The sequence below is a fragment of the Anoplopoma fimbria genome, chromosome 12 (assembly GCF_027596085.1).
Source record: "Anoplopoma fimbria isolate UVic2021 breed Golden Eagle Sablefish chromosome 12, Afim_UVic_2022, whole genome shotgun sequence".
NCBI classification, from domain to species: domain Eukaryota; kingdom Metazoa; phylum Chordata; class Actinopteri; order Perciformes; family Anoplopomatidae; genus Anoplopoma; species Anoplopoma fimbria.
Genome location: NC_072460.1, coordinates 19662730 through 19683764, shown reverse-complemented (window position 1 = coordinate 19683764; position 21035 = coordinate 19662730). Strand labels below are relative to the sequence as shown.

The 21035-nt window shown below is 40.9% G+C and overlaps 2 protein-coding genes across 2 annotated transcripts; one reads left to right on the top strand and one right to left on the bottom strand.

The window, feature by feature from the left end:
* The first annotated feature begins 3489 nt into the window (after nucleotides 1-3489).
* Nucleotides 3490-4701, top strand: LOC129100312 (probable G-protein coupled receptor 173). Its single transcript, XM_054609909.1, has one exon. The coding sequence runs from the start codon at nucleotides 3490-3492 to the stop codon at nucleotides 4699-4701; it is 1212 nt and encodes a 403-aa protein (XP_054465884.1).
* Nucleotides 4702-9608: 4907 nt separating this feature from the next.
* wdr13 (WD repeat domain 13) lies at nucleotides 9609-16715 on the bottom strand. The gene is made up of 10 exons (XM_054609060.1): nucleotides 16697-16715; nucleotides 16069-16156; nucleotides 15711-15942; nucleotides 15193-15302; nucleotides 14804-14934; nucleotides 14403-14710; nucleotides 12558-12738; nucleotides 12250-12391; nucleotides 11974-12092; nucleotides 9609-10616 (listed from the first exon to the last, which is right to left on the bottom strand). The coding sequence occupies exons 2-10, from the start codon at nucleotides 16107-16109 to the stop codon at nucleotides 10432-10434; spliced, it is 1449 nt and encodes a 482-aa protein (XP_054465035.1). The 5' UTR covers nucleotides 16110-16156; nucleotides 16697-16715; the 3' UTR covers nucleotides 9609-10431.
* Between the last annotated feature and the right edge of the window lie 4320 nt (nucleotides 16716-21035).

Here is a 21035-nt window from a genome sequence, read left to right as displayed (position 1 = left end):
TTCAGTTTGGAGCGCAGTGGTGGACCTACATTACCATTAGACGGCGTTAGCATGTCTAATAAAACATACCTACATAGTTAAAGGTGCTCAATACTAAAGTCAGAGCATATTGACAGCTGAGCCGGCGGCTCGCAGCTAATGGTAACAGCGCTAACAGTGTAAACAATGACAACAGTGCGGACTAGCGAGAGATCATCGGTGGGGCACGCTCACATGCAGAAAGATGACTTAAAAGGCAAGCAGGGCCAGTCCGGCTAGAGAAACACAGCACCGACAACAACACACAGAGGGAAAGCAACTTCATTCTCTGCTCAGGTAGACATTCCCTCACCATTTCTTTACTTAGCCAATAGTTACTTGCTGCAATATTATTATTATTATTATTATTGTAGATGAGAACCTTTCAATTAGATTGTTTTACTACAGTAAAAGCAGGTGCGAGGTAGCAGTGATTAACGATCAGCAAGGTACCAGTTAAAATGTCAGAAGTTACAAGCAATAAATACAGAAAGGTATGTCTACATTACAAACATGAAGATAAGTTGCAGAAATAGAAAATAAAAACAATGTATTCTGTGTTGATCAATAGTTTTGGTTGTGTTTAGGGTCCCCTTAGAATTTTGAGTTTTATATTTTATTCTGTAAAAAAAAAGGAGGCCCAGAAAGCCTTCATCGGCAAGTGTTTGTGGAATGCCACATTACTGCAATATAGCGGGTTCGATTCCAGCCTTGGCACCTCTGTTTCACGTCATACCACTCACTCATCCCCTATATCCAGTTCCGTCTCTACATTATCAGATACATCATCATAAAACAAAGAGGCCCCAGGATTCTTGCAGAGGACCCAGGATTCCTCACTGCTGCCCTGTCAGGCCTGTGTGTGTGTGTGTGTGTGTGTGTGTGTGTGTGTGTGTGTGTGTGTGTGTGTGTGTGTGTGTGTGTGTGTGTGTGTGTGTGTGTGTGTGTGTGTGTGTGTGTCATTTCGGGTCCAGGCAGCCCCAGTCTGTCACCAAAGGGCGTTGGGAGGACCGAGGAAAGACACAGTTTGTTTACAGCTGGAGCTCCATCATGGCCTACATGAATCCAGAGAGACGGCGAGAATAAAACATCACTTTCAAATTGCCTTTACAATAGCCTACCTCTCTCTCTCTCCCTCTCTCTCTCCATCTCTCTCTCTCCATCTCTCTCTCTCTCCATCTCTCTCCGAATAAAACCGACGGGTTCCGCGAATGTGCGAGCTGCCTCCTTGCAAGCAGCCATAATTGGGATTATTCAGGAATAATTCGCCTAATCCAGCCGCGTTGTTTTTTCTTTTTCCTTTTTTCTTTTTTCATTCTCTAAAATCGTGAGTTCGACATCGTTTGGCGACGTGTCTCCCTCTCGTGACATCGCTGGATTTCTCAGAAATGTATTTGTTCTGTCACGGAGGGCTTTTTTTATTTTATTGGGGACTATGAAGATGTAGTCCACCTTCGCTGGGCAGAAAAACAAAGACTGCATATTAACAGTTCAGGGTAAATACATCGCACATTTTTGTTGTTATTTATTTATTTTTTCTTACTGAAAGATGGAGAAAAGAGACGAATCGAGGTTGTCTGTGTGGACTAATTGTTCTGGTGCCACTAGCCAATATACATGCCAAGACGATTCATTTTAGGGATGCGCGAGTCTTTTTTTTTTTTTTTTTTTTTTTTCTGGGTGGGTTATTATAAGCATTGAAAATCTGACATCATTTGGATATATGTGAACAGATCAAGATATGTGTTTTTATCGCGTCCGTTTCTAGCCTTCTGGAAATCCATCTTCGACGCGATGCAACATAAAATGTGTTTTTCTCGGGATGTGATATTCAGACACAAATGAACACATCCTTCTGTGTGAGACTGTAAAAAAAAAAAAAAAAAAAAAAAAAAAAAAAAAAAAAAAAAAAAAGGTGGCGGTGGATGTTTTTGTTTTTTTACATACATACATATGTCTTAAACGTGGCAGAGTCCTCACCCTGGATTGTCTGATCAGCTGTTGATGATAATTAGATAAAGCCTTCTGCCGTCTTATGTTTATTATATGTTGGACAATTCGATTTTCCTCGCGATGGATTTATGAATAACAGGTGTTGTTTGAGCCCCGAGAGCACAGCACGAGCATGAGGCTTTATTATGTGTTTTTCTCTCGATTTGACAAACAGTGAAACAAAGCGACTGGGATCTTTTTCTTGTTTTTGCCGTGAGAGAAGAATATATCCAAAAAAGATGAAGGGATGAAAGGTAGGTTATCCTCTCTCTCTCTCTCCCTCCCTCTCTCTCTCTCTCTCTCTCTCTCTCTCTCTCACACACACACACACACACACACACACGCAAACACACACAGCAGAGGTGATTTTGACACCTGTTCATCTGTTTTTCAGTCCAGCCTGTGTTTTAGGCCTAGCTGACATGACAGCCATCTAATCATGTGAAATGATATTTGTCAAGGTGGCAGAGGGCTGTTATGTATGGGGAAAAAAATAAGCCCTCAGTTACAGCAGATCACATTGTGTTTCATGGCCTACATAGACTCGGCCCACCCAGACAAGCACAGCTAGGTTTTATTACCACCTTACGGCTATGAATGAGGTCTTTAAACGAGGCTGCATCTTGGATTTGTTTTTTTTAAATTGAATTTTCATGTTTTTAATCATGTCTTCTTTAAACAAGACCAACTCTAGGCTCCTTCCTAAAACACTGAGGCCTGAATATGATATCAAAATAATAACTTCAAATTCACACACGTAGGCCTACGGTTAAAAAAAAATTAAAAAATGGCTGCCTGCTCTGCCATTATATTTTCATATTTGTTTTGTGCTGTGAATGGTACATATTTCACCCTGTGCTCTTTAACTGACTGTCACGCACACACACACACATGCACAGAGCAGCGGAGAGAAAGCATAGCATGTTCTTTGCTCATTAACAGCGTCTCTATTTGTTGGACATGCCTAGTGTTGGTTGTGCTGTGTCTGCTCCATCCCCCTGTACACCCCCATGCATTCACTCAAACACCCACACTTGCACAAAGTATGTGAGCTGTTGTATCTTAGCAACGGGCAAGGTAATTACTGAGAGAGCCAAGGAGCTGGCATGCTGTAGAGCTGCTGATCTGATCCCAGCCTTAGAGAAACAGGAAGGCAAAGATTTCCACTGTGTTGCCCATCACAGCACTTCTACATCCATGCGGTTAAATGCAAGCTTGGTTTCCGTTTAGTGGACTTGTTCTAGACCTAACAAGCAACGTCAGACATCTTGTTTTCTCCATTCCTCAAAAAATCTGTGTCTCTGTTCACAGGTGGTGTGGTTGAGGACAAAGAGGAAAGATGAGTCTGTCATGTAGAAAAGATCCTTACGGCCTCTCCTTGTAAAGACGAGAGCGCCGTGGGAGACGACGGCTGTAGGAGGATCGCTAGTGTTTATAAAAAGGGCCCGAACCAGGCAGGCTCCAGTGGAAGGTGATAGAATGGCTAACCAGACCTTTGCCATCGATGGCCCTGGCAGTTTGCTGGCCGTACTGGCTTCGCAGAGTGGAATGGCAAGAGGCGGAAGCAGCAGCAGCAGCAGTGGCGGTGGCGGCGGCAACAGTGGAGGAATCTCTGCCACCGATGTGTCTGCTTACTTTAAGCTGGTCTTCTTGGGTTTGATCATCTGTGTCAGCCTTGTAGGCAACCTCCTGGTCTCCATGCTGGTCCTACGAGACAGGACACTTCACAAGGCCCCGTACTTCTTTCTCCTGGACCTGTGCCTGGCCGACGCAGTCCGCTCCGCCGCCTGCTTCCCCTTCGTGCTGGTTTCCGTCCACAACAGCTCGGCCTGGACTTACAGCGCCTTGAGTTGTAAAGTTGTGGCTTTTATGGCCGTGCTGTTTTGTTTTCACGCTGCCTTCATGCTGTTCTGCGTGGCTGTCACCCGCTACCTTGCCATCGCCCACCACCGATTCTACGCCAAGCGCATGACCATCTGGACCTGCGCCGCCATCATTTGCATGGTGTGGACTCTGGCCGTTGCCATGGCGTTCCCACCTGTCTTCGATGTGGGGACGTACAAGTTCATCCGTGACGAGGACCAGTGCATTTTTGAACACCGCTACCTGAAGACCAACGACACCCTGGGCTTCATGCTCATGCTGGCCGTGGTGGTCCTGGCCACCCACGGTTTCTACGCCAAGCTGCTGCTCTTTGAGTACCGGCACCGCAAGATGAAACCCGTCCAGCTGGTGCCAGCCATCAGCCAGAACTGGACCTTCCACGGTCCCGGGGCCACAGGTCAAGCTGCAGCTAACTGGATTGCGGGGTTCGGTCGCGGGCCCATGCCACCGACTCTGTTGGGCATCAGGCAAAATTTACACAATCAACATCGGCGGCTGCTCGGCATGGAAGAGGTGAGGTCAGAGAGGAGGCTGGGCCGGATGTTCTACACCATCACCCTGCTCTTCCTGGTCCTCTGGGCTCCTTACATCGTGGCGTGCTTCTGGAGGGTGTTCGTCAAGTCCTGCACCATCCCTCAGAGGTACCTCTCCATCACAGTGTGGATGAGCTTCGCCCAAGCCGGAGTCAACCCCATCTTCTGCCTCCTGCTCAACGAGGACCTGAGGAAAGTGCTGAGAGCCCACCTGCCCACCTACTGGAGGACTAAACAACACCTGCCCCAGGATGAGGCCTACTGCATTATGTGATAAGATATGAGCTTAATAATTAAGAGAATGTTTCAGGTTTCGAAAGGGAGAATTTGGAGAGTAGAAGTGATCTAATGCACCTTGGTTAAGTGTCTGTTTTGTTGTTTTGCACAACAAAAATCCAATTTTTTTGCCGACAAATGCAGGCACAGTGCCATTTAATTAAGAATGTTGATGTTTGAATAAATGTGTCAGGTGCAGAGGTTTGAACCCAGAGAAGCCCCGGTGACACTTAAATGGTTTGTATTTCTGATGATGTACTGTATGATTACTAAGTAGGAAAGATCACAACTATCACCGCTCCAACTAAGTGTGACGGATGCCATTTTAAAATAATGTTGCCTTATTTCAATGGGACACGCCCCAGAGCTTTCAACCGAGAATGAGTTTGTGTGTCACATGAGGCACAAAACAGACACACAGTGGGTTGAAATCCTTGAAGAAATTTGCTGCGGACAAAAGTGTTGATCAGAGCGTTACTAACTCTGAAACACATCAAGGAACTCAAACGGTCTGAACGGATTGATAGACCACCCCGGACGCCTTTTCATGTAATTCAAAGGAGACTGCAGAATATTGAATGGACCCAATAACCTTGGATACATTTAAATAGCTGTTGTGAACCCAAGAAGCCCCTAACATGCTTGATTTTTTGGACTTGATTTAGGGCGTGTCAGGTTTCTTTGTATCATAAAAAAAAAATGCCTGTTTTCCTTTATTTGTAAACGATACATGTTAAGCAGATGACACTATTTTGAAATATGACTTGATTTCATATTGTACAGACTGTACAGGAATGTATATTCCTGCTTGTGTGTTTTTATATAGCATTCGTGTGTATGTGTGTGTGTGTGAGAGACAGGAAGAGGTAGACAGAGAGGAGAGGAGGGGAGGAGAGAGATGAGAGAAATAATGATAATAGAATAGGTTCCAGTAATATTGAGTCAATATGAAAGCAGCCTCATCTTGGTGTCTCAAAATCATGCTAAATTGAACAGTATACACATGGAAATGTATCCTTTAAATGGATTTCCGTAACTGAAAATGTAGTCAGATTTTTTTTCAGTGTACAAGCAAATGTGAAGTAGAGATGGATTATGAAAAAATGAGAGAGAATAATTAGAAAACAACACGTGTGCATTGCAAGCACTCCGGAGAATTTAATGACTTGAATGATGATGTAAATTACGTCGTTTTAAAAAAATCATTAGCTAATGATGATTTTGGGAATGTTTTTAAAGTAATGTTATGCTCTTACCAGAACCAAAAAAGAGAAGAAATGAAGTGGCACTTAATGGGAAGAAAACTTGAATGTTTCCAGACCCCCCAACATAAATGTCCCCATCTGAGTGTCCTGTACTGGATCAAAGTAAGTTCAGAATCAAAAACGCCTTCAGGCTGGATTACGACCCCAGATATGTTTGGTCTGCGGTAACCGGCTTAGAGTACATGAAGTTGTCTCCAAATTAAGAAGAGAATACAAATGTCAGACCTACAGTATGCTAGGAATATATACTGTATATTTGTGCAGTCAATTTTTTTAAATGTGGACACTTGCACAGCATACTGTATTAGCATGCATTCCACTGCATTTCATAGATTCAAGACTGGGGATTACAACTTGTACAGATGTTGATATGGAAAGACGAAGCAAACAGGGAACTGAGGTCCATAGTTTTTACGTCTGGCATTCCTTCGCGAGATGATATTCTGTAACTGTACAGTTTAACTGAGGTGGTTCTTTTGCCCACTCATCAATAAAGACTCTACTTTTGATGCATTCTGAGTTATGACTTGTTTCGATGTTACTCTTTGACAGGAAATAGACGCCTTTACAGCCACTGTTGCACAAATTACATCCTTTGTTATTTTTAGTTCTTGAAAATAGACCAAAAAAAGGTACATTTGTGACAAATTGGTCTAGTTCAATACACTTCACTGCATGACATGAAAAAGTCTTCTTGACACTTTCCTCTCCACTGAGCACTAACCAACAACTTACTTAAGTACCAACATTTCACATCTGTGGACCCAGGTGTATAAATACACAGACTGAAGAGTTAGAAATAATTACAAATGTTATACAAGGCTTGAACTTTATGGGAACAAAAAATGTGGTTGGTTTCTTAAGCTAGTGGTGAAATATACTTAAACCTTCCTGCAATAAAACTTAAAGTGAGACTATGCAACTTAATGAAATTAAACAGATAATGGCAAATGTAACACAAATAGAGAAGAGATGTAAGCTCAAAGCTATGTCATACAAGGTTTTACAGCAATACCTGTTTAAAATTTGATAACATAAGGCACAATAAGCTACTGGTCATACCAGACCAAGTGAGGCTGTAGAAGCAAAACCCTTGACTGTACTGAATTAAGCAAGAATGCATTTAATTTCTTATGAATTCAACCTTTTTTTATTTGTGAGAGGAAGAATCTGTTAATTCTACATTTCTAAAAGTCTAGTTGCACTTTAAACTATGAAGCTAAACAAATATAATCTGAGGTCGTTGAAATGTGTTATAAAATCAGACAAGATAGGATTCAAACATTGACATAGTTAAGTTCATTAAAATGTATACTTAAAACTAGCATTTCTTTTTGATGCTCCAATGCAGAACCATGAATTTTCTATCTTTTTTTGATACAGCACAAAATCCCAAAATGGAGACTGTAAAATAAGGTCAATAAAAATAACTGCTCCTGTGTATCAGGCTTTTTAAGCGCCAGCTGTGGAATCTTTTGTGTAAACCGAGAAATTGGTTTAAGGCGGTATCCAATCGTTCAACAGACCAGAAAAACGAATTTCATTCTTTAAAACTGAGTCACTATCTGGATGAATAAAAGTTGATTTAACAAGTATCTGGATTCCAATCTAAGGGCAAAATAACCAAATCCTAAAAGATACAACTGTGTATAATAGAAAGCATTTGTTATTGTTAAGGGGGAACTCCCCTGACCAATAAGGAACAGAAAAACCTCTCATACTGAATCTCAAACAGATGTATAGCAAATCCGTATGCAACCAACCAAACCACAAAATTATGCTTCTGAAATTATAAAATAAAACTGAAAGAGTGGGGAGAACATAATGTTTCAATCCTAATTAGGGCCTGATTGAAATCCAGCCATCGTATGATTGTGTATTCTCTCGATAAACAACTAGCCTTTATTTTGAATTTGAAAGAGAGATAATTTCCATTGTCTTTATTTGTGCGCTCAGACTGTGGCTGATGAAAACGATGTTTCCATAGTGAGCAGCATCCACCGTGTGAACATCTTCCAAACAGTCCAGGTTTAAAAGGTTGTATCCGACTGTGCCTCCGTCTCACCACAGCTGATGTTGAAGATTCATCTTATTTTTAGTATTCTTCCCACTTCTCTCCAAGATACACCACAACAAAGGCCGTCTTACTCATTTGTGAAAACGTATCCTCGCCCACTGTATGTCCTGAAGATACAGAGTTGTTGCATTGTCCTAACAAGACACTCGAGTTCACACGATGGAAGTTTTGTGTTGCTCTCTTGGATAGAAATCCTTGTTTTTTTTTATCAGCACCTTCGCTGCCTGTTTCAAACAAAGCCTCGTCCTGACCTCCCCAGACAGCAACCATTCATCGTGCTTTCACACCCACACAGCCACATATGTACGTCACCATGCCCTCATCAACCTTGAGAGGAAGACAAACGGAAGTCTGAAGGGGCTGCATTTGTGCATTAATCATACCTAATGTTTCTGAAACATTAGGTATGATTATGTATGTGCTTCAAGGGGTCTTTTTTCACCTTGTTATCATATTTTTGAGGTAATTATGTATGTCTTTCTCCTACATCGAGATGGTGCAAATAGTGTAGTGATTGCCATGTTACATAAGTCTGACAATGCAACACTAATGCATCATTTTTATAGCTTAAAAGCCTGGAAAGCAGACATTTCTACATTTGTAGAAGCTTCAATCTGTGGTTGTGATCAGTGGTTTCCAAACGGGAGGTTAGGACCCATCAAAGGGTTCCAATTAATGTTAAGTTGATAAATTAAATATGTGTGGGGGTCGTCAGACACCTGATAAACAAAACATTTTTTTTTTTTTCAGATTTTGCTGTTTTTCTTGTGAAATACTGGATACTTTCCCCGCTTCAGCCTCTAAAAATCCTTCAAATGTGAGACACACTATAGTAAAAATATAAATCTCTCCATGGTTGAACTCATGGCAACACTATGAACACAATTCGTCAAAACTTTCTTCTCTTTCTATTTTGTGGATATTTACAAAACAGTGCTTTGGGTAAAATGTTAACATGCTCACAGTGACAATGCTCATGATGTTTGACAGGTTTGTTCACCATCTCAGTTTATTGTGTAAGTATTTTAACAGTTGCTAATTAGAACTATACAGAAAGTATATTTAAAGGTTGATGTGAATGTCAATTTTGCAGGTATTTGGTGAAACGGAAGAATTAAACAAATTTACTTTTGGCTGGGATGTTGAGCTTGATAAAAGGTCAGGGAATCACCAAAGTCAGGAGTATTCATCATTAGGAGAACATGCATATCTGTAAAAAATGTGTCAAGCCAATACACCCAAATTTTTGAGATATTACACACTGGACCAAAGTGGTGGACCAACAGACTGGCCAATATTGACATCCATAAAGAAACACCTAAAAAACATAATTATCAATGTGATTGTTATGATTCATGGCAAAATAGGCAAAGGAATTGACCGTTTTTCTCCCAGCTAGAATGCTCAAAAGGTAAAATACATTCTATAGCAATATCTTATGACACAATATCATAGATAGCCCAGTTCCAAATGCAACAGTATATTTTTCTATAAGTCATTGATGTAGGGGGATTCCTGTGTAGATCACAAACACCCACACAATGAATAACACTCTCCTACACCGTAGGTTTGACCACCCTACTACATCAAGCTTTTATTAGTATTTACGTTTGTTAAATTGTATTGTTTCAAATATATTTGGTGAAAAAAGGACACAAAGGCTGCTGACAGTTACAGTAGTTTATTCTCTATGTGCGCTAAATAAATTATTTGAATCTGCAACCAGCATGAACTGAATAAACACACACAAAGATTAGTACAATCACATACTGAAAAACGCACTTGTCTTTTGTGACGATCAATTAGATATGCCTACAGTCTGATACTGAGTTCAATGTCATGCACATGGTCTTAAATGCAAACAGGCAATTGCAGAACTGAATGCAAACAAGGCGTTTTTACTACACTTCATTACACTGCTTGAGTAACAGTTACATAAATAGTGAACTAGATCTATGCCAGAGGGACCGTGAGTGTGATACAAAGTGTTGGACCGGTTTTCTCTGGAAGATTACGTTGTATCCTCTTTACATAAATTCAGTCATATCCGTACAAGTCAGAGGTAAGCCATGACACATGCATGGGAGTAGTGCTCTTTGTTTCTTTGTTGAAAAGAAATTTCTCAGCTGCAGCTGTAGGAGTACTGACACACACGCACACGCACACACACACACGCACATAACCAACCCCCCCCCCAATCCCTTGTATTTCGAAAACACCCCTACCACCTACACAGCATGGTATTCTATCTGATTGCACTTGATTTATCATTAAACGTTTAATGCAGCCTGTTACATTCCAGTGGAAATCTACAGACCCGTTATTGGACGGTTAAAGGTTGGCAGGGCCGTTTTGTACGGACGGAAGCATTTCATTGGTGGACCAGTCACTTTTGCTCCCGCCTCCAGATGATGACCATGCCGGTGGAATCGGCGGATGCCAGTAGACTTTCGTCGCAGTTGAAGCTGACGTCCAGCACTGGTCCCCCGTGACCCTGTAGCTTGTTCACGATCGCCTTGGTGTTGCGTTCGACGTCGAAGAAGTAGACGCAGGCATCCTCGCTGCCAGTCACTGTGAGAGAGGGGAAAATCAGAAGATCAAATGGTTAATTGGTGAAGGCAGATTAAAAGGACAGCGAGATAAATGATGGATGGCTTATACCAACAATTGATTTTGGATTTAAAATGGGGGTCTCAATCATTTACACTGCTTCTAAACAATCTCAAGAGACGGTATTAAAATCGCTTTTATGCACAATGCAAACCCACATCAAAGAACGAGCGGCAAAATCGACTTTACCGCATATAACCTGTACCTTGGTCAATAATTATTATTAATCTGACATTCTGTGCGAGAGGGAAATAGCAGGTAGTGATATTTGTCATTAATAAAAGGGGAAACCAGAAGATCTAGGACTGTGGATATACAAGCCACTGATACATAGATGATGCTAAGCGGTTTGCCTACCATTTTCTCAGTCACCACTTAGCTTGATTCCAGATGGCCATGTCCTTGTGAAAATATCATCGTATCGGAATGATCAAATGAGATGAAGATGAAAAATGAAAAGAGCCTTCTGGGTTTGCTCTCTTGACTTTGATTGTTTGCTTGCTCACTTCCATTTCTCCTCGTATTCATATTCGCTTAAGCTCAACAGCCAATCAAAGGGAATTCTCTCAACGACTGACTGGTTACGCCACGATTCATCACGCTCAAACGGACTAATAAGCCGCCAAAAAGGGGACACAGCGCAAAAACTAGTGCCACAAACGCTCACCCTGTGTGTCAGGGCTTTTACATTTCTAGCAGGAGAATCAGTTCAAGTATCCAGAGACACAGATGTGAGGCAACATCTGAGGTGTCAGTTTGTCAGTTCATGTCGTTTTTGAAAGAATGTAAGCAATCACGTTGCAAAACCTCGGTGGCTTTTGTAACAGTGAAATAACAACACATCCCTAACTGAAGACTCTCAGGGGAATTTTTATGAGTGAGATGCTTCTGTTAATTAGAGACACAAACCTGATAATTAAAACACTGAGCAGCCTTGAATGAAATCAACTGTTGACTGTTGGGCAATAATAAAAAGTGAGGAAAGTCAAATGAGGTGAAGCTCTGAGGTGGAGTGGTGTCAAATATCTCTTTTCAAACAACTTGCTATACACGTTTTGAACAAAATATTATATACTATGAAATTCTACAACCCTTTGGAAGATGAGCGCTTTACAAAGCCATAAAATTCACTCAAAGATACATACAAGCTAACAACAAGGCAGGTTACTTAATTGCTGAAAGGTTCCCTTTTTGTTTTTTCTTTTTATTCCAAAACAGCAGTGTGTTCTTTTTTTGCATATCCTTTTTTCACACCATATAACCTGCAGCTTATAATTTACTAATCAAATATCACAGTTGTAACATAGAGACGTCTTACCCACACAGGCCCCCTGTCTGAAAGACATGAGGGGGCAGAAGATGCTGTGAACATGCTGAGAACCATGCTGGATAGGGAAGCTCCTCTTCAGCTGTAGTGTTCCATCGTTGTCCACCACCCTGCCAATGGAAAGGTGGGATAACTGATCAGATTCAATGTAACAATGTAAATACATCTTCACACACAAGCTAGACTAATGAAAATGGCTTTAAATTGTATTTCAGCAGTGGCAAAACAGCCTTTTTCTTAAACAGTGACTTGCCCTTACAGACTGACCTGTACAGCAGCAGCTTATTGACACAGGCGTTGATCAGCAGGGAGGGGTCTCTGGCCTCTCGGCTAATCCAGGACCGAGCAGATATGCTGCAGATGGAGCTGCCTTCACTCACCACCAGGCGCTTGGCTTTGGTCAGCTTCCCTGTGGGTGGGTGGGGGGTTGGGGGCAAGCAGAAAAACCACAGACCGGCAGAGATGCATCAATCCCTCTCAACCAGAGACAATGTTCAGTGCATGATTCAAAATCTAATTATAATTTGTGATCCAGTCCTTTTGCCCTCTGCCAAATGGAAATGTAGAGAGTTTACCTGTGGCCATGTCAAAGAGGAAGGAGAAAATGCTCCCCCTGTCATCACCAGCCCAAAGGATCCTCCCTGGAGCATCAAAGGACAGAGACAGCACGCGGCCTGTCAGCTTACTGGAGCCCCCCTTCACCTTCTTCCCAGTGGAGATGTTCACCACCTGCAGGTGGTGCTTGCTGTTTCCCACCTGTAACACAGAACTGGGTGTGAGGGTCTTTATTATTTACACCAGGGAGCCCTGATAAACTGGCTGGCACTGGTTGTAGTGTTGTTGCTGGTGCAGTTAAGACTAGAGAAGACCAGCACACAATGATCTTTGTGAAATATGAAATATTTCTTTGAGGTGTAACACAATGTTATCCAACATGTAGCATCTACTATCATCTTGGGTTCAAGCAGATGAGACCAATACAGGCAGACCAGTTAAACCTGTACAAACCACAAAAAATGACTTTGTTTCATTGTGTTATTGCGTGCTGTTGATAATGACTGTTTAAAATCAAATATCCATCTCCCTCATGTTCCATTTATTAAACTGTAAATGGACACTGCTGTGCACAACTCTGCTTTCATTTTACATTTTTCAATTCAAGTATTTGTCATTGAAAAGCAGAGAATAAACTAAATGATCTAAGACATTTACCACTTGCTCTGGCAACAAAAGATGGCATTCAACTCTAAAACTTGAATCAATGTCTGCAGGGTGTAAATATGCATGCAGCTATTGGGGATGAGATGGAAGGTTCCTATTGAGAGGTTTTGCCTCTGCATGCTTTATTGTTTTGTGAATATACTTTACTGCAAAAAATGAGACAGTTTTTATAGTAAAATAAGATGAATGATATTTTAGGAATTTCACAGCATTTTATGTACATTGAGGAGCAAATAAAAGCTGCAAAAGTCATCGTCATTGATTGTGGGTTGGTTAATGGGTTCATCAGGACCCAAGTAGAGCAAATTTTATTAAATTTTTTCAAAATTCTGACCACCATATGTGATAAAATTGGACTGTGCCTTAAATACCAAGAAAACAGTCAAAGCGTGCTGTGTGGTGATAGAGACATGACAAGAAAAGTATTTATAATGTTTTTCAGGTTTACCCCACTAGCCTAATATAGACATTTTACCTTTTGACACAAATTAAATACTGACACAACTGTTGCAACGGTTCAAGTCCTCTTCAGAAGACAAAAATCTGCAAATGCAGTTACAAGCTGCACCGTGTAGTCTGGGATCAAAATTCAGACATTTGAAATGTCAAAAAAGTGAGTCACATACTTTATGTCTTACCATAGTAATGCATGCAACTATGTGACTTGTTCCAAGACTGTTAGGTAGAATATTAAGTATTACTGGAAATATATCTAGAGTTTTACATTTTAGGAGAAATTCTGAATTATCACTGATTTACTGAGATATCAATATCAAAGTATTACCACTGTTATTGAACTCAAACATTAACTCCAGAAACAAAACTATTTTCATTTGTGTTTGAGTTAATGAAACAAACAGGTTTATTGTTGCTACCATATAAGTAGTCTTAATAAATCTGCAGGTGAGAAGGAAATAATAAGAATATTAGAAGTTTAATACTGTTACACAAAAATAGTGAATCCTCACCAAGTTTTCAAGTTAAGGAGACATAAAGAAATGTAGAATGAACATGTACATTAGCTTATTAAAAAACTAAAATACTGAACAGCCAATGAGACAGGGATCTATCGTATCTCTAGTCCTGCAATTAGCGTTTTTAAATGTCATTACCTGTAACTGAGTACAAAATCAAGTTTTTGTGGTACTAGAGAATAAGTAATAGAGAATATAAAATAACATGTCTGAAATGGGACTCACCACAGTTAGGTTGTTGTTCATGGGCTGGAAGGTGCAGCAGAGCAACTCGCTGGATTCTGGATCTCTGACCTCTCGGATGCATCGACCATCCGCCGTGTTCCAGATACGCAGAGTCCCGTCCAGTGATGTCGACACAATGATGTCATTGCTCAAAGACCAAGCAAAGTCTGTGACGGGACCTCCGTGACCTTTCAGGGTCACCTTCACACTGGGAGGAGATGGGGACAATGTCATGATGGAGAGGCTGCCATCCAGGGAGCAGCAAGCAAGGAGGTGCTTGTCATCATTAGCAAACTGCAACCGTGGGACTAAAAGAGCAAGGAGAGGAAGATCGAGAGAAATTAATGTTGATGCTCAATGTATACAAATGTATTATCGTAATTTAAAAACTATTTACGTACCAGCTGAGTCTACATGTTGGTCAAATATGTGGTGCATGCCAGCAAAGGCATAATTTTCACTCAAAGTTGTGTCTCCTGCCATGGCACGACTGGCCTCGGCCACTGAGGTGGGCACCAAGCTGCCCGGAGGCCTGCGGCCAGAAATAAAAACCACCATGTAAGCATATAATCAATAGAACACACCTCAAAACCCTTGCCTTCAGCTGACAACTCTATATACGAGATCTGATCATTACTCAGTGCAACCAAACCAGAATTACAGCCGGCAAATCCAACAAAACGCAACGGCTCAAAGGAGATATGAATCAAAGCGAATTCAATTGCTCAAGGCGATGAGACCAGAGGCTGAATGCAATGTGAGGATCTCTGTGTAGTGTTCTTCTGGGTACCTCTCATCATAAACGGCTCTGTTCATCTGGGCCTGCAGCTGGTAGGAGCCTCTGCTGACGGACCGGCGGTGACCACGAGCCCCTTGGGCACGGGGGTCCTCCTCGAAGTCCTGCTCGAGAGGAGAGGGGAGGGAGGGGAGCCGCAGGGGAAGACAGAACCTCGTAGGAGTGAGTACAAGTAAAGACCGAACTTGGGACCACAAATAATCATAATAACGGTCAATAATTCTTGAAGACATATTGAAATTACCATGCATTTTTAAGTTAATGATATTGCCAATATACATGGGCCATGCCAGCCATTTCAACCAAGCTGCTCAGCTAAATATGTATGGGCAACCAAAGTGTTGCTTGGCTATGCTGCTGATTAATGAATACTAAGGTCTAACCATCCAGATGGCTCTTGTATGTTGAATCCTATATTTTCATTCCAACTCTTTCAAATGAGTACAGACACCCCCCCTCCTATTCTTTCTCTTCTTTACATTTCCTGCCCTTTCTGTTTCTTTGGGTCTGACCTCCATGCGGTCCAGTGTGGTGCGGGAGCTGCGCACACTGCTGGCCCTGAAGCTGCTCTGCTCAGACAGGGGCCCGTAGCGCAGGGCCAGCAGCTGACTGCGCAGCCTCAGGTACTGCCTGCGCAGCCCCGCCTCAAAGCCACACTTGGCGTTCTCTCTGAGCAGCTGGCTGCGTCGGCGGATGTACTGAGTTCGGAACTGTGGGAACGTAGGCGTGCGGTAAGCATTGTACCTGGTGAGGGAACAGAAGTGACACAGCACACACAATAACTCACAAGTGATCCATAAGCAATTACACGTCTGAATAGCTTCTTCATCACATTAGACTATTAAAAGCCTGCATTATGATGAGGCTCACCTTGCGTCCACTGCCAAAACCTGCTGCCAAACTGCTGCCATTCCACAAGCACTCTGGGTAGAGAGGAATCCACTGCCAGGGCAGATTCCTGTCAAAACACACAACACACTTGTTTGCAACTTGAACTTAAATAACTTTACAGTTGTGTAACTGTATACAAATATATGAGTGTCACATCCACAGAATAGAAACACCACCCTCCCATCCACAGCGTTGAATCAGGTGATGATGCAGAATATAATGGCTCCACAGGGACTGATAGTGAGCTGTGTTTATAGCTCAATATCTGTGGTGATTTAAACACCAGAGTATCATGTCTGGACTGTGAAGTGGACTGAAACAGTCAAATGGAGCTTAAGAATGAAGGAGTTGGGACATTTGATGATGCAGATATGAAGTAGCACCAAATCCAGACGAGGGCATTTTTTTTTGACAGCTAAGCTAACTAGCAGCTAGCACGTTAGCCACAACATCACGTGTGATGTGCCCGCATTAAACATCTGCCTTCCCCTCATTCTTGGAGGTGGATACATAGTATACAAGCAGGGAGGTTTAGACAGAGTATGAGGCATTGTGTTGTTATAATACAGCAAAGAAACACCGAGAAATACACGTGAAAATGGCTCACCTTCCTTAGCTTTTCTCCATCGCTGCTTTTACTGTCAGGTCACATGACACAGTGGAGCCAGCCCACTCACTGATGATGCAAAAACGTTTCCATGATGTTTTCTTTGATACAATGTAATGAAGTGACCACAGATGACTGAATGAGAAAGATACAACAGATAACGACCAGAAACATACATTGTAATGACATTTATTTTATTTATTTTTTTATATCAACAAGCAAACACTAAAAACAATTGTCTTCTAACATTTGCATTTTAAGAGAGGTGCTTTTAGAGGGACACCATAATGAACTAGTAAATAACAGCTATAGTTTACAAGCATTTTACCCTACAGTGTATGAATAATTAGTGAAAGGTTTGCATTCAAAATCTTAGTTAAGTAAATGTTTGTGAGTATTGCCATAAACATAATAGTAGTAGTAAGTATCATTATGCATTCATTACATTACATTACATTTACATTACATTACAGTCATTTAGCAGACGCTTTTATCCAAAGCGACTTACAGTAAGTGTATTCAACATAGGTATTCAAGAGAACTACTAGTCACCAGAAGTCATAAGAGCATCTCCTTTCTTAAACAAGCATCTAAGAGCATAAACCAGAGCAAAAGTACAGAAACAAACTAATACGAATACAATAAGTGCTAAGTGGAAGGCTCAGGGTAGTAATCATGTCTCAGCTGGAAGAGATGGGCTTCTTAATCTATAATAATTATTTATATAATACTACAACTAATAATAAGAATAATTATTTATTGATATGTCGTGTTACTAATCTGTATCTGCAAAGTAATTTGCAACAAATGTTAAATGGTAAATGAATGTAGTGGAGTGAAAGTACAATATCAGCTTCCAAAGTGTAGGGGAGTAGAAGTATAAAGTAGCATGGAAATATTCAAGTACCTCAAAATTGTTCAAAATGACAGTACTTGAGTAAATGTACTTACATACAATTAAGAATGAAAAGGATGGCAAAATGTGAGCTTCACTTAATGATCCCTGCTATTATCCTCATCCTACAGTGCTGACAATACTGAAGACTAATTTATTGTAACCATGTGAAACAACAAAATCCTAATCCAGAATCTAATGTGGCTGACCAACATTTAAAAAGTGATCCCTGGCCTTGTAAACCTATTTTTAAAACTTTAAATACACATTCTCATGTTGCCGGTAACATGACAATAGGTGAACACACAGTTCCAGTGGGTTCACAATGGCATTATGACAAGGTCAGCTCCGAGGTTTCGCCTGGCTCAGCAAAGACCTGCAGAGCTGTGGGGCATGCTGCTCAGCTGACGGGGCTCTTTGCTTGTTCACGGTTCTCTTTCTCGAAGGGGCCCCAGTGACAGAGCCATTCACAAGCACGGGCCATAAATGACCGAGTTGAACACCACATTAAGCACTGCATTCTCAGGAATCAGAACTGACTGGAGCACAGCCAAAATGCCAGGAACAAAAGGTATGCAATGAGAAACGAAAATGTATACCTCAAAATGTTTTTTTGTTTAATTTATTCAAATGCTAGCCGAGCTGCATGTTAGATAAGATAAGATAATCCTTTATTAGTCCCGCAGCGGGGAAATTTACAGGATTTGTTCAGTGACATATAAGATTAGAAGACTCATTTAAAAAAGAAATGGTAAAAGTCTGACATCTGTTTCAACTATTTTCAGGTAATAAGTCGGACAAGAAGTCAGCTACCAAGGTAGGAAAATCATTACTATATGTATATACTCAATCTATAATTCTTTCTCGTTTAACTTGATATTTATATTTGTTGTTTCACCTCATATCTATATTTGCCTTCATTTCACAGCAACCTCAGAGTCCTAAAGAGCAGCCGAAGAAAGTTGATCAGAAAGGAGATGATAACAAAAAGCAAGGAGGTAAGCATTTATATGAAGCTACATTTTTTTCTGTGTGATATTTTAACCCAGTGGATCAAACCTGTGCACAGACGATATGAATTCCTAGTGAAAAAAAATGGATATAGGCTTTTTAGTGGGTTGGGACACAACAAGCTATTCCCCATGTCCGGCACACACAGTGTGGAAATGACAAATGCCGTTATTGCCGTGTCCCCAGTGAAGTTATCTTTCTGTGTTTATCCCCTCGCAGGACAGCCGAAGGGAGAGAAGCAATAACTTCCAGGCTTTTGTGAAGATGGCTTTGGAGACACTGCTGGGGTCCTGCCGTCGTAAACACGGCAGCCCCCGGGGCTAACAAGGCTGAATGCACATCTCCATTCGCTCTCTTTTCCCCCCCTGAACCCTCCAGACCGGGCTGTTGTGCGGCCTTCCAATACAGCATCTGCTCACCTCTCACAGAGAAAGAAAGTGAACCTGATCTCCATCCATCACCATCTGCTGTCCCTCCCACCCTTTCCAACCTTTTTTTCTGCCCCCATTATTTCTCCACACTGTCCACTCTGGCTTATTGGATGCTCAGAAAAAGACTCCATGTTAACCATTGCTTTGAGCAAAAAAAATAAATTTTGTTATCCCTCTTCAATCCTTCCCCTCACTCACCTTCATACCATGATCGACTGTCTAACAGTCCATACTTTCTTCTTGTAAATAAAAAAAAAATAATGCAAATAAACAACTATTTCTTACAGCAGTCCATGTATCTGGCTTCTATGTATTAACAATATTCAAACATTTCATATCTTCTCAGACTGGTTTTACACAGTGAATTAAAAAGTCAGCAATCAAGGTTTGATGTAAAATTTTATAAAAATATCACAGATGTATCAGTGCCTTCACATTTACAGGGAGAAAAGTTGTCATAAAGTAAATATTAGAATACTATTTAATATACTTTACTTGTAGGATTGAGTGGTATTAGGTCTGAAGAGACTGAGCTCATTGTTTTAGATTATTTCTTTAATCTAAAACTCTACATTTTAGTCATGAAGCAAATCCTTTTGACGTCCTAGATTTCAGAAAGATATAGACAGAGAGTGAACACAATCTGATACAGACTCTTTGATTCTTTCATCAGGCAATCATCAATTACACAAATCCCCTATCAAAAGCAGCAGTGTGATAAAATCTGTACTTAAGGATTAATATTTAATATAGTGTACTATATAATTTCATCCACTATGAAATTAAAAAAGAAGTTCAAACATTTTCCTCCTTACAGTAACAAGTGTGAAATACCCTGATTCTGACCTTTATTTTCAATACTGAGGAGTGATAGAATTTTTAAAATGTCTACATATACGGATAAGACCTTCTCTAAGCAAAGGAAAATAATGAAATTGTTAAAGGAAATTGTCATAATTACACAAAATACAAACACCATCAGGACATTTCACCACAAAAATGAGTTCATAGATTACTGATTCATTTTCTTTATCTAAAATTCACAAAAGGGAAAATCATTATACATTGTAAGTGCTGCCTCGTAACCATTAACCTGTGCTCTTTTTTCATCCAAAAGAAAACACATGCTCAAAACACAAGCTCTGTTAAAGGATAAGTCTGGAGTATTCTGTGTTTTTCTTAATGCCAACAAATCCCATGAAAAGACTAAATCCATAAATGTACTTATTCATACAAGTGTTGTCTCTGTAGCCAAAGTCTGATGTGGCTTTTTCTTCTGTCATTGACCTCCATTGTTGTCCAAAATGTCCCAGTGAGCTAAACTGTTACATTGGGTGACTTGTTCCTTTATTGTTCATTGCAATGAACGTGGGAACTGTAGTTTATTTTGAGCCATTCCATGTATACTGTCCTGCTGCTCCATATGGTACGGTAGAGCATGTGTATTAACCTGCTGCTGAAAATAGTTTCTAAAAAATGAACTATTTACTCTTGTTTGAAGGACGTGTGCTAAAAACTACTGTGCCCAGGTATTTTAGAAAATCATTTTTTGAATTTTAATATAGAATGGGTTCAGGGCCGAGAGCCACAGAGACAGGCTGCAAAAGTCAGAGAGTATTGAGAGATGGGCTTATGTTTTGTTTTCCTTTTCATGGGATTTGTTGAAAATAAGAAAACCGTCAAAAACCACCAGCCTCATCTTTTAAACCTATAAATACGATTGTAAAACACTTGAGTTGAGGGGGGGGAAACCACTTCTGGAGGACATCTGCCGCAGTCGACACTGAAACCTAGATAACGGGCTCTATCATGTGTCCACAGAAAAGGAGCAGCCCATCTCCACCATGCTGATAAGTATTGATTGTGACTCAAAGTGAGACGTCCCTAACTGCTGTCACAACATGGGGGCCCGACAACTGCGGATCGGATAAAAAGGTTGCTATATACCGAGAAAAAGGAAGAGGAGTGGGATCATTTCATGGGTATCAAAGATAGTCCGCAG

Bases quoted from the DNA above. Each gene is read 5' to 3' on its own strand.
- LOC129100312 (XM_054609909.1), top strand. From the start codon at position 3,490: ATGGCTAACCAGACCTTTGCCATCGATGGCCCTGGCAGTTTGCTGGCC.
- wdr13 (XM_054609060.1), bottom strand. From the start codon at position 16,109: ATGGCAGCAGTTTGGCAGCAGGTTTTGGCAGTGGACGCAAG. The intron at 14,711-14,803 runs GTACGTAAATAG...TTGCTCTTTTAG, and splicing joins CCAACATGTAGACTCAGCTG to TCCCACGGTTGCAGTTTGCT. The intron at 10,617-11,973 runs GTAAGACGTCTC...CCTCTCTCACAG, and splicing joins CAGACAGGGGGCCTGTGTGG to TGACTGGCAGCGAGGATGCC.